Source organism: Coturnix japonica, chromosome 1 (genome assembly GCF_001577835.2).
Source record: "Coturnix japonica isolate 7356 chromosome 1, Coturnix japonica 2.1, whole genome shotgun sequence".
Lineage (NCBI taxonomy): Eukaryota > Metazoa > Chordata > Aves > Galliformes > Phasianidae > Coturnix > Coturnix japonica.
In genome coordinates this window covers 50,753,624-50,767,709 of record NC_029516.1, presented here as the reverse complement: position 1 = coordinate 50,767,709, position 14,086 = coordinate 50,753,624, and the positions used below count along the sequence as shown (strand labels likewise).

The following is a 14,086-nucleotide window of genomic DNA, read 5'->3' as shown; positions in this document are numbered from 1 at the left end:
TTACACAGTCGGTAAAGGTATACCACAGCATAGCTGTATTATTGACAGGGCTATGGCTGACTGTCATATCCGTTCCATGCATATCAGAGAATGCACTGCGGTAGACAAAGCCCCAGTAAACCATTCCTGATTATCTTCAAGGGTCACTAAAACTTTTGTAAGTTCTTTACTATGTATTCAATTAACAGGATGCCAATAGACAAGCAAACCACCAGTTCCCATAGTAATCAGACAACAGGTTTCACAAAGATGCAAAAAGCATAACAAAGACCATTCACTATATAAATATCCTCAGTAAACAGAAAGGAAGGAGTTGTTTTTAAAAGGGTCTTTTCTAATTGTAATAAGTAGGCTTAAATACGTTAGGAGACATTAGGAACTACTGTGTCTTGGATTATTTTTGCTTAGTACTTCAGGTGATTGTGTTTTACTAGAAAGAAGAAAGCTCATTAAGAACTCAAGCAAAAGTGTGCTGAATATTACTGTCATTAATGGAACACAAGAAACAGAGGAGTCATATGCAACATTACGGAGCAGGAGTCTATGTAACTGACCATAACTTCCCCTTTCTCTACAACCCATTTCAATACTACTTGCTTTCATTTTCCTGATCCTCTGGAGGGTAAACAAGCCCTTGAAATTCCACATTGACATGGATCTCTATTCCCAAGATCAAGGCAACCTTCAAAAGGATAAGTTGGAGTTGACGGATACCTGAAAAAAACACAATGACAAAAAAAATAACAGAAAAAGGAAAGGGCACAAGTGCACACATCTCTGTTTGACATTACCAATAAACTGATTTAAAGGCTAGCTGCTGTTTACTTCTTCCAACTGTGTGCTCAGCACTTCATCCAGGCAACACTGGTGGGTAATAACACGGCATGCCAAGAAACTCCCACATAGCAGCAACTCCAGCCCTTCTCAAAGAAGGTAAATCCTTTTTTAATGTTTCAGTCTCAAAATCAGCAACAACGGAAACAACTAGAAAATGCACTGCAGGAGAGGCAGGAAATAGAGCACAGGCAGGACTGCCCTTTTGTCACAGATGGTAACCAGCCATTTGATCAACTTGTAATACTGAGATGCACCTTACTGCTGACACCATTGGGTTAGTGAGGGAATATTAAGTTTCTCATCACTTCTTTCCGCTTAAGTTAGTGTAGGTAACAGGTATGAAAATGATTGTGTGCAAATCAGAAAGGAGAATAATAATTCTAGGGAGGAAACCTCATTGTCATATTTCTGATACTGAAATGAAGAAATGCTCCACCTAGAAACTAAATGTCAACTGCACTGAGACACAAAAGAAGACAATATGAAGTATTGGAAAAATAAAAATATAGGGCAAACAGAAGAAGAAAAGTTGCAAGACTGAAGTGACAAAGGTCTTTCTGTTTCTACCATTCATTTTCTCTCACAAAAGAACAGCTTCTGCACTGTCCAAGAAGTTAAATCTTATCTACTATGATTGTGCCAATTTATACTTCCATTTATGCCCTGAGGTGAACACAGACTGATGGGCACTAACCTGCTTGGTAAGTTTTTGGGAAAGTTTTTTTTTTTTTGGGGGGGGGGGAGGAAATAATAATAATTGAAAAATGGCAATTTCTGCCCTCAGAAAGCAGAAGGTATAAAAGATAACAGGTACACTAAAATATATATACTGCATGTTTGATCATGCCATGGCGCAATCTATTTCTTTCATATTATACCATACTGACACGATGCATTTTCATGAGATGCTCCTTGCCTCAGCTACCTCACCCTTTTCAAGAACAAGAGCTGCCATGTCAGGCAGCAGCTCTACTTACTGATATGGTCTATGGATCCTGCGCAGAATTTGCCATAAAACTTCTTGGCGCCAAGACCCCTCAGGTCATGTATGGTGAATGGCCACAAATGCAGAACGTTATTCCGGGAAAAGGCATCCCTCTTTTCTATGACCACCACCTTGGCTCCCAGGAATGACAGGTCGATGGCTGTACGAAGGCCACAGGGTCCAGCCCCAATAATCAGACACTGCAAAACAACCAACCACAAAGTAACTATACAGTTCAAAGAGGAAAAGGGTATTTTCAACCCTTCTTTTAAGGGATTAAGACCATAGCACACTCTCCAAGCTATGTGAGCACCTGGAAAGCAGCAATATTTCTGAAGGTTTCTTTCTCCAGTTCCAACCACGCCTTTTCTGTTTTTAAGAAAAGGTGAAGTAGACTTTTTTACATATGTGATCATTTAGAATAGCATAGACAGCACTCTGACTTATACCAACACTGATGCTTCTAAGTATTGCAGCAAAGGAACCTCCAAGGTAAGTAAACACAAAGTAAAAGTGAACTCTGCATAATTAGACCATTTTTATCAAAATACATTTTCTTCGTTGTAACCTTTGTTATTTCAAAGGTCTTTCATCTTCTCCCATCTTTCTCCACTCTATTCACAAACTCTTTTAGAGGCTAATAAATGACTTGAGAAACACTTGCGTATCCAGTGCTGAAAGTACTTCTGAAGAAACAAAGGAATACAGCAAGATATTTTATTTCAAGATTAAAAATCCAAGATACTCAACTGCCCACAGAAACTGAAGTCCACAGAAAAAGCTGGCATGTGTGTATTCACATTAATATGGTGCATAGTCCATTTTGTCATATCAGTTCTGTACTGTTTTTCTATTGATTATGAACCAGACACACGGGATAAAGACCTGCCAACATGGTGACTGTTTCTACCATGTGAATATTTTCCAAATCCCTAAGTACCCTTACCGTTGGAAAACAAAGCTCTTTAAGAAATTCTTAAGTATGGTAAAACTTCATCAGAACCTACCCTCCTGATTATACAGCCTATCCCAAAACAAAGCTCTTTGTTCTTTGATAGTCCCCATAAGCCAGTTTGTACAGTTCCCCACATTTTAAACGTGCTGTTCACTGGGTTACAGATTCTTGAAATGATGTGAAAATGCAAATACAAAGCCTGAATGAGAAATAAAAGTAAAGTCTGCAGCAGTAAAGAATTAACAGCCAACATGCAAGCACTAAACAAGGCTACTGTGTAAGATAACAACACATATAAATCTGAGGGCAGAGATACAAGTCTAGAGAAGAGGGAAGGGAGAGATAACAGCAGTTTATTTGGTAGTTTTGGGAACCTGAAGGCATAAATACAAAATGCTAGCCCAACCACTGAGGTATTAGCAGAGCAATTCCAAAGCAGACCTGCATACTGAACAGGTGTCCAACCTTTAATTTGTTAAAAGCAATGATCAATTAGGAACTACTGCATTCTTCCAATTCAATGTTGCTTCCTTTGTGGTTAAGTGTTATTCTCAAACACCACTTAGCCTTTCATTTTTTAACCTTGTAAGAGAATGAGCTGAGTGTGTCATATTTAAATAGGCAATTTATCTAGGACTTTAGATGCTCTGGATCTAAAATACACAATACACAGCGAAGCAATTCATGGCAAAGGTTGATACCTTTTTTTTTTTTTTTTACCTCCACAAGAATATTAAATAGTGGTGTTATAAAACACAGCAAGCTTCAAGCACTATTAAAACAGAAGAAAAGACTGTTCCCTTTTCCACCCCTACTGACTCTTTCCAGTTTCAGATCTCTTGTAGAAACCTAAGCTCTGATATTTGCATGGGCAGCGGTAAGCATGAAATGTTAATCGGAGCCAAGTAACTGTCGTCCCTTCTTCCTTTGCTCCACAATGACTCCAAGCAACTGCTGCAGCTCTGTGCACTGAAGCAATCTCACTCCTCACAATCAATTCTTGCTCAAGATCTTTCAGATAAGTTATATTCAGTTTCCAGTAACAACACCATGGTAATGTAACATTAAATGCAAACAAATCCTGAATTCTCCAGTTCTCAAGTGGAGGATTACCTTTCTGCTCTCTTTTGAGCTATTCAAGCTAAATAAATAAAGGGGCTAATGTAAATTTTTGGTAACTATTTACATTTGGACAAATCATCACATCCAAGTCTTGCTTTCATGAACTATACCCCCAGCCATCTGAATTCCAGTTAACCTGGACACTTGCCATGTGATGCACCAAGTACCCATTCTGTCCAGGGCACTTCACCCCAGCACGATTTTAAATAGTCAAGCAGCAATTAAGCTCCAGAAAAGAAGACCTTCATATGATCAAGTACACAGAAGCTGAGCTTACTAAAGAAATGACAGACAGAAGTTTTAAGAAATGGGTAAAATCTTGATCTTTGTTTTAAATTCTATCGTTTCCACACACCCACCTTATTGTCTGCATTATTTATCTTTTATAATTAGTGTTTGCAAAGTACATTAAAAATTAGGAATATAAAACTGAGAAAGGAAACATCAAATCAGAGATGATTCAGTTCTCAAAAGGCCTCCACTTTGAATAGTTGCAATTACCTCCCACGAGTTACATATAAACATTTAATGGCAGAAACTGGTAGGGCAGGAAGCAAGTAATTAACAGAGATATATGAAAAATATGAAAAAATACACTTGAACGTCTATCATTTCTTTACTTAAAAAAACAACAAAGTTTGTATTTAATGGCATGCCAAAATCATTTATCATAACAAGCACGTACTCTTTAAGATGTACTAACAAAAAGTAATTTTTGAAACAATTCCCTTTCCTCTCAGCTACCTGATTTCACTGCTCAAATTGACTTGATCTCACATCCACAATCCTGCATGTTCCTGGGTTGGGACATGTAAGCATGGATGTTATTTAACTTCATCCACCCTTTTTAGTTGCATTTCTACAGAGCATCTCACCGGCAGCTTCTCAGTGACACTGGCAAATAAGCTTCCCTCCTCTTCCTCATTTCCTTCACTCTCCCTCCTTACCAAGCACACATAAGAGAACTGCTATGCCATAACTCAATCTCACCTATGGCACTGATGTCACAACATAGAACAGAAATCTGCAGACTGATTCTCCTGAATAAAATGCAAATATTTTGGGTTTCCACTTAACTTCCCCTTCCCCTCTTCAAGTGAACAACCAAATTTGGTAGTTGCAAACAGAATCTTCATTCAGAGTAAAATTAAAACAAATGATGGCTGTATTGTAAATAACACGGATGAGAACATTTCTGAATCCTCCCTGGGCTTATACTGCCACTAGACAAATGTCTTTCAACAATCAGTTATTTTTCTTGTGTATTCCAGAGACGAAGTGGGTAACAGTTGTTCTGATTCCCACAGATAGGTCTCTTACGAAGGATCACTTTCCTTACCTTCGTGTTGGCGCATGCTTTCCCCTTCTTGTAGTCCTTATGGCTGCCCCTTTTATCCAATTTGGCCCACAACGCTTTGGCTTTCCAGTAATTTAGCTTAGACTTGAGTTTGTGATAGAAAGAACGGTAGTCCTTGGGCTTTAGTTCTAGGTAGTCACAGAGCTCCTGGAAAGCCTTGAGAGTCCCCTTACACGTTGAAGCCTGGACAAATCTGTCGAAGAGAACGTGAGCCTGGTTCACCTTCTCATTCTTACTCTCCTCCATGCTTCACGCTCGGCAGCTGCCCTGCAGGGCAGCTGTTCTCTTCAAGTCTGCCAGATTTCCCAGTGTTACTCTGCTGAGCTGCTTTCACCTCTGGCTTACGAGCATTATTAACCTATAAAATAAAAAGAAGGAAATGTAACCAAGGTTGCTCTTATTTTTTTCTTTCCAAAATCATCTTTGTGCCTGAGCCAAAGCTCAGATTCTCAGTAACGAATAAAGAAAGCATCAGTCCTAAATAAGTCAACTAACCAATACCCCAGGCAGTCCTGCTGAGCTGACTCAAGCGCAGCCTCCTGAAGCTCACCAGCCTTCTCTTCAGACGCTGGGACACGTCTCCTCTATCAAAGCACAACATACTTTACCTGAGCCACACAAGCTGTGAGTCTGAAGGCCTTGCCTTTGTGCCCTGCCATAATGAACGCAACAATGGCACTGCAGCCCTAGAAAGAGGTTAAACCTAACAGCAATCAAATGCTTAAGATGTCAAGACTGAAAAAAAAAATGCCAGCCTGTGCTGCATCAAGCAGTATGAATATCTGTTTCACCTAGAGCCTATAGGGATATTTCCTGCCTTGGTAAGCAAGTAGCCCAAGAGAGAAAGGGGCTGCAGTACTATCCATGTGGGGTACTCAGGTTGTTTCCTCTGCTCTGTGGCTTTCAACATTGTTTGATACGCAGATCCCCACATTTCTGGTGGTAGTTGGGCTCCTCGGCAGATGAAATACGCTAATGGGGTGTCTACTACTCTTAGTTGCTTTCCTGGGATCCCAAAGAAGTACAGAATTGCTTAGAGCACAAACAGTTTTCTTTACAGAAAAGCTATTCCACTTAATATATAACAAATCTTCCTTTTATATACAACCATACACATATAAATACATATATACAAGTAAGGCATAAACAATTACTCTGAGAAAGAATATTTCTGTTTATCTTCAGATAGGACGGTAGCATGGGAACATACGCTGGAACTGTGGAAAGGAAAACTGTTTTGAGGTACATTTTCCTTTATTTTTTGCAAAGGGCATTAAGGTAAAAAAGGAAGCATGTGGACTCAGATAAAAGCTTTTAGATTCTCACCAGCTCTTTTCCTGCTTCCAGCAGACAGGAAGCCAAGGCAAACATTACAGCTCATGTCTCTCTTCCCCTCCACCAGGACAGCTCTGAAGCAGTTTATGTGGGTACTCCTGCTTCCCAGCCAAGCATGGTATTTATTGCTTGCATTTACAAATAGCGGAGGAGACTCAGAAACCTTTACATAAATCCCTGAACTGTTTGGTATTAAAAATAAAATTAAAAATAAAATTAAAAGTTCCAGCAGAAGCCACAGAATAACAACACGTTATACCACACAGTGTATTTCTGACTTTATAAGGACAGCTGCCTTAGAGGACTCAGCACAAACAAAGATGTTTTTCTATGTTGATGGGCATTGATGATGTCCACAGCAGTACTGCTCACTAAGCAGTATGGAATTAATTTCTTGCCTTACTTTTAATCTTAACTTCACTATCAAACATGCTCCAGACTTGCACCTCAGGGTGACCGCCATGTTTGGTGCTTTAAACCTTCACTCCCCAAGAGTGCTATAAAGAGCCCCAGCAAATCTCTTATGTTGAGGGAGCAACTTCCGTGCGTCTTGTAACAGAGATGAAATAAAATACCTACAGTCTAAATCCAAACACCTCATTTACCAGCACAACACTTCAAGCTGGATACTATTCTGTTCATCTCCCCCATCCCTGACACTCTACCACCCAAAACCTCTACAGCAGCACTTCAGATGATGATGTGGCACTTCCTAAGAATAACCCCTAGAAACTACACAGCCTAAATGCAGCAGCATGGCAATTTAAGCCGGTTAGTACACAGACAATTACTGATACATCCAAGACGCAAGGAGAGCCTGAGTCTCATTTCCTGCTCTTCCTTCTGTTGTGTTGTATTGAGCCCTGTTGTATTATCACCAAAGGAGCAAAGTGGCACTGACTCTGCACTGTGTACAGATCTGTGAATTAAAAAACAACCTTCCATCACCACAGGAACTCAGTGCTTTGTGTTCAAGGTTGGCCAAGTCAGGAGACAGACCTGCAAAAGCAGGTCACTTTGTGAAGCACAACCAGAGCGGCACGTTAATTTCACTGCTCTGCCTACATCCCATCTCACACCGGCTGTTAAGTTAGTTATGCCCACAGGTCAAATACAGAGGCTTCAGTCACTGTAATTAGTCACTCCTTAAAACTCTACATTCTTGATGTATACACCCAAAGCCCTCGGAACCTGTGAGCAACATGTCAGAGAGCACGGAAATTACAGGAGGCAAAGCAAGGGCAGGCAGGAATTATTTGCCAGGTTTCCAGGGTATTTGTGTGCCTTGCTGGCCCTGCTGCAAGTCTGCAGCATCCTGCATGTTTTGTCTCGAGGCAGCTGATTGCTGACTCAGAAGCTCTGCAAATCCCTTGGCTGAAACGCTGGGAAAGAAAGACAAAGTCTGTGAAAAAATGCATGCAAGAGCAACATTCATGTTGCTATTTACAATAATAGCAAGGGGTTGTCACTGACTCATGGCTGAAAGTACGCTCAGGATCTTTGCTCCAGTGCAAGATAAAAGAACCCAATGAGGGACATCAACAAAGGATGAATAATTCCAGGTGGCGCTTCCTTCCCCTTCCTGCAGTCACCAAAGGCACGTGAACATTTTACCAAACACATGCATGATAAAGAAAGCCCAATGCCTACATATGCACAATAAAGAAAACCCAACGCCTGCAAAACTCACCCCAACTTGTATCGAACGGAAGAAATAGGAAAGGATTTTGCAAGTGACACTCACTGCGAATTTGGTTACAAATTCCCGCAGAGCTGCAAATCCTATATCCCGAATACATACCTCCTTTTACAGGAACCATCCTCCTACGTTTTCAATCCGGATTTAGTTAGAAGTGCTCACTCAACTAATGATTTGAGCCTGGAAAAGTAAAATATTTTGGTATAGGAATGCATTTTCCAGCATTCTTCCACATGTTTTTTTTTCCAGCAGTAACTACTGATTTAATTCCATCTGAACTCACAGATTGCTCTTTCTGGCTCAAAACAGCATTTTGAGCAAATAAAACATTCGCCACTTCTGAGTGTGAGATCCTTGGAGCACCATGTCAGTATTTTCTTACATTTTGATTACTTTACAGCTAGGCAAAGACTGCAGATGCACCCTTGACAAACCTCTGGAGGGCCGCTGATCAGTAAACTACAGTATTGTATGAAATTTAAATGACTGATAGCTCCAACAGCCCCAATTTCCATTGATTTCATCCTTTCCGCAGTATTTCCAATTGAACAGCAACATCCCATCTCCTCTTCATGGCCCCTTACCTTCTGCCTAAGACTCGGTAACATGCTCTGGAAACTCTGAGATTAGCGTAGTACAGCAGCCAGTACACACTTGCAACTTGGCTAGCAAAAGCCTAAGAACAGATTACTGTTAAGCTATGCTGCAGACAGTGGGGACACCTATTTTTGTCTCTCTCCCCTACGCAGCCACCAGTTTTCTTGTAGGAAATGAATTACCTTCAAGACTTTTACTCCCTGTCAAATCTGGATGAAATGGTTCCGAAGTTATTAAGGATGAATTGAAAAGCAGATGGACCAATGAGTGCAGCCTGTAAGCCTTCCCTCTTTAAGATACCGCGCTAACAAAAGTCTTTATTCCAGCAAATGAAGGATCTCTGCTTTCGTTTCCAGGATTTGATTTATTTATACTTTTGGCTAAAACTGAAGAAATGGTCTTTGCTACAGTATGCTGATTGCATTGTAAGTGATCCCAGATATCAAGAAGTGCAGGCTTAGGTTGGCTGTAAGGGCTGGGGAACAGATGGCAAAAAGAGGACAACTTTGACAAGAAAAGTTAAAAAGCACTGGCAATTATTTTAGCTCCATATCATGCAGACAAGAAATGGGAAAGCAGGAGGACAAACGGGTGGGGCTGCCATTGTGTGCAGCTTCCCTTTTAGACCAGATGGAAAAAAGAAATGTCAGTACTGCACATGGTCAAGTTTGAAGATGGTATTTAGAGCTACCCTCATTCATAACATTATACACTCAAGCAAATACAGTAGACAAATAAATGTTTGTGGTTTATGCACCTATCAAACCTGGTTTGAGGGGCTTCTGCACACCATATGTGGATGAATCATTTGGGTCTCCATCTATTTTCTCTCTAACTCTACCAAGCTACAGCAAAACTGGGAGCAAGAGGGATCAGATGCAAACTTGTTGCAAACACAAGAACCCATTCCTCATCATAAGATCAAAGTATTTATACAAACAGGTCACAAAATGTCACAGAGAAAGCTCGATTCAGTAATGATTTGAAATGAGATGCAAATTATATCAAAGAACATGGAAACAAATATAGAGGCATTTACAGATATTTGATTCCCAAATTCACATCAAGGTACTGAATAAAAATATGTAGATTGTTCATTTCTAATCCTTTCTTAAGTGCCATAAAATGTTTACTGAAACATTAGAACTACAAAATAAGACCTTTTATCTACATAAATTCAACAAATGTACTACAGTGCCGCTCTGTCATATACCAGTCTTTGATCAAATCAGGGTCCCTGTAGTGAGTGAATATCAGTGTCAAAAAAGGAGGCCAAAAACCAAACCAGATGTCTTTTCTTCCTTTGATAAAAAATAATGCCCCAGAATGTTCTACCTGGGATTTTCCTTCTGGTATCTGGGGAAAAGATGCTTATCTTAAGCATTGAAATTGTCATGTATTTGACCATTTTAGACAGTTTCTTTGAATCATAAAGCCAAAACTCCATAGACAATAAAAGAAGAAAGAAAAATGCCATGGAAGAGGAAGAGGTAACTGCTCCCTTATTAGATGGTAGAGGAATGACAGGCCATCTGGATGGCTGTCATACTGTACAACAGGCTTCAAGAATGACTAGCCTAGAATCCCTGAATATACACATGACACAGCCATATACTAGGGAGACCCCTCATGGCACAAGTCTTCACATAGGGCCAACAATAACCAATGCAGTGATTCCTTCTCACCTAGAGCCAACTCATTAACTGCATGCTTGAGAAGCTGAGGACATTCAAGGCGTATCTTGGAACTGTCACCATTCTGTAAAGAACCACATCATTACCCATAAATAAAATATATTTCCTGAAAGAAGACTTAAGAACTTCTGACTAGAATCAAAACTCTGAAAACAAACTGTTTGGAATGTGTCTTCCAGGGCATGTTACATGTGCAGCTTTCCCTTTAAAAGCCTTCCAAAACCCCAAGACATAGGACAGCAAAGGCTGCATTTATTATTCATATGGTGACGTTCATGCATATCCTACAAAGTCTATTAAAATCTTCCTGGTACAGACACTACCATGATAAAGCACTAAGGACATGCAGCTACATACACATCATCATCACTGTTTCAGAGACCATATGGCAACAAGGTGCTCAGAGACAAGCCTCCTGCTCTGGGAAGAAGGCAGCACTCACTTCCAAAACATATTTCTTCACAACAATTAACTTCTTGGTGCACCTGCTACAACACAGTGCCAGCTTCTGCTTCCCCTTCCTCCCAGATTTTACCACTATAAATACTGTAGGAAGTTAACCCTACCAAAGGACATCTCACAGCTTGCCACATCCTCCTTACCTCAGAAACCTTAGGAACTCATCCTGTAAGAGCAATGCTTCCCTTTACAAGTCCCCCAAGCCCCCAGACACTTGACAGCAAAGGCTTCATTTGTTACCTGCATGGTGAAATTCATGCATCTCTCACAAACACCTGGGAGAAAACAGGAACCCTCAAAACACAAATCCTTGTGTTTCAATACAGGAAGCCCTCAGCCTACAGACATGCCCATAAGACCATACCTCACACCTGTAGGAAGTCAGACCATAGGTATTTTCTGATGAGCCGTACATACGTAACTTGTAAGTCAAGTGTACAACCACTTTGCTTTAGGTGAGGGAGACCTCAGTGCTGGGCTGAAACACCTGGAGGCTTCTTACTCCACCTCTTACTAGGTAAGGAGGTTGAATGCCATTCCCTCATTTGAACCGCCTTGAAGCTGATCCTGATGTTACCTTTCAACGTGGAAAATCATCCTAAAGTTAGTTCTATCTAGTTTGCAAGATGAACTTTACTCCCGTTGTTCTTCAAATGCTACCTGAGGACAGCTCCAATATAAAAAAAGCCCTGTTAAGAAATGACTGGAATGACACTTCCACAATACTTTACGATTCCACATTGAAAAAAAAAAACAAATTAGTTGGCTTAGCACAGCCAGACATAAAAGCTTCTAACATCATACAGGGGACAGATTTTCATCTTTCTAAGCCAACATGCTATGGCACAAGAAAAAGAGGTTTTCAGAAAAGCAGTACTGAATATCAGAGAAAAGAAAGCACTGTTCTGACCCAATTGGAATGTTTGAGCAGAATGAAGACCAGAGGCTACACACAAACTGTAGTGACCTCTGCAGCCCAGCAATACAGCTCCACTGAGATTTTCAGGTTCCGCCAAGAAACATGAGAGATCTCACAGAAGAAATCAACTATTTAATAAAACTCACGTTTTGTGGTTTTTTTTTAATTGCATGAATGAAGGTCAGATCTGTCTGAATCTTCTACCAAAACAGGCTGCAACAATCGCAAAAGATAATGTAGGAAAAAATCAACGTGGGCAAAAAGACAGATACATGTGATCTGCAAGTAACAAGAAGGAAAACATTACTGTCCTTTAAGGAGCTCATCAAATGTTTCATATGAAATCTAGAAAGCAAAAAAGCCTAACATCTAATGTAGTACGTGCTTGCACTACGGAAGCTCATGCCTCCAATTACATGCACTCATCTCCACGTCTGTGCTTCAGATCTTCCTTTCATCATCTAATTCTGCATATACAGGCAGGTAAAGGTTACTCATCACAAAGAAGCATGTGGTCCAATCTTGGCTGAACGTAACAAAGTCACCTTCATTTGGGTCACCAAGGGAGACGTCTTAACATTCAGAAGCAGACTCTAAAACTTGTCATTTCTATCAGCATTTGTTCCAGTCAAAGCAGGTGGCTGCCTGGACTTTTAACTCCAAGGCTCCCTCCCCAGAGGTATGGTAAATACCAGACTCTCACAATCCAAAGAACAAATATTTTAGCTATAGACATGTTTAAAAATGTACATGGAAAAGCAAGTTTTGTGTGTGCTGCTTCCAACTTTCCACTATTACAGAAGTGGAAAAAAGGAAAGCGGTTTCTTGAAGAGGGAGAAAGGAGTTACAAAGTAGGATTAAAAGATACCTAATTCCAACCTATACACTTACTCAACTAGTTCAAATAAAGTATATTGTACAGGGCAGTTCAAATGGATATTTCATAGATATATCTTATGTTTCCGTAGCGAAATACTGAATACACAAAGCAGATATACTTAAATGTTTTTGAATTGTTTTTGTAATGCAGGCATTGCAAGACTATTTTGGAAGCCAAGAAACCTACGTGAAGACATTTGAATAAAAAAGCCATAAAAAATTCTCCAACCCACAAACCACTTCATTTAGAGGCTGCTGAATTTTATAAACAAAACAAACCCCAATGCTTATTCCATGAAAAGCCCAGGAAGGGTTGGGGCCATCCTGTAACCCTTAGGTGCAACCTCAACCTTGCCCTTTATAATTGCTAGGTAAAATATACACAGAGCTCAGAAAACACCTGAGGAAACGGACCTCAAACCTAGACCTTGAGAACTGCTGCCTCCTTCCACTTACTGAAATGATCCAAGAGCAACACCTCAAGGGCTCAGCTGCAGAACAGGACCAGACTTCACTTGCTACTTGTTGCATGCCTTCACTTGTCACTTAGTGTTGGTCTATCCAGCACTCTATCGCAGCCAACATAGGTCTCTATCTGCCACTGCCCCCAGCACACACACTGCCAGCAAACCCAAGCTCCATCAGCCAGGCCAACTCCCTCAGTTTTTTCACCACTGCCAAAGAGAATCACGCTGCACGATATCAGTGTACCCTACTTATGTAGCCCAGCTCAGGACACTCAGTTTTCCTCTCCCCTTAAAAGTCGTGCATGAAAATGTGTGCTGCGTAGTCCTTCTACATATCTAAACCAGAAATGGAAGTCAAGGAACTTGATCCAGAGAAGGTGCAGCAGGTTGCTTCTTGATGCTCCACGGGCCACCACAAGCCTCTTTTGTCCTTGCATGTTAATTAGTCATTAGATTAGACCATAATATACTATTAAGCAATTTGCCTTTCTTTTGCAAAAGCAGAGTTACATACCTCAGCAAGAGCAATACTGGCTCAACAGAGTGTGAATGGGACACAAAACAGGATTTGAAGGGAACCAGGAAGAGACTCGATGATCCTTACTGGGTCCCTTCCAACTCAGATATACTATGATTCTATGAACTGCTCCTAGCAGTTAACACAAACATCTGCTATCACATCTCCTGGGCTGATTTCCTGTAGGTAAGAAAAAAACCTCTATCATACCCTTTCCTCAAAGCACTCCCTTACTGTAGTTACAGCTTGGAGTCCATCTCTCAT

The 14,086-nt window shown here is 40.5% G+C and overlaps 1 protein-coding gene across 10 annotated transcripts in view; it reads right to left on the bottom strand.

The window, feature by feature from the left end:
• Positions 1 to 14,086, bottom strand: part of MICAL3 (microtubule associated monooxygenase, calponin and LIM domain containing 3) — a 165,777-nt gene that overhangs the window by 94,246 nt on the left and 57,445 nt on the right. For 9 of the 10 annotated variants that reach the window (XM_015864896.2, XM_032443641.1, XM_032443654.1 and 6 more), the window contains exons 2-4: positions 5,239 to 5,614; positions 1,815 to 2,022; positions 598 to 714 (exon numbers count right to left, since the gene is read on the bottom strand). In XM_015864896.2, coding sequence (XP_015720382.1) covers positions 598 to 714; positions 1,815 to 2,022; positions 5,239 to 5,502 — 589 coding nt within the window. In that variant the 5' untranslated portion in view covers positions 5,503 to 5,614. Of the gene's footprint in view, positions 1 to 597; positions 715 to 1,814; positions 2,023 to 5,238; positions 5,615 to 8,392; positions 8,477 to 14,086 lie in introns of those variants that run through there. The other variant, XM_015864905.2, reaches the window with a different exon arrangement.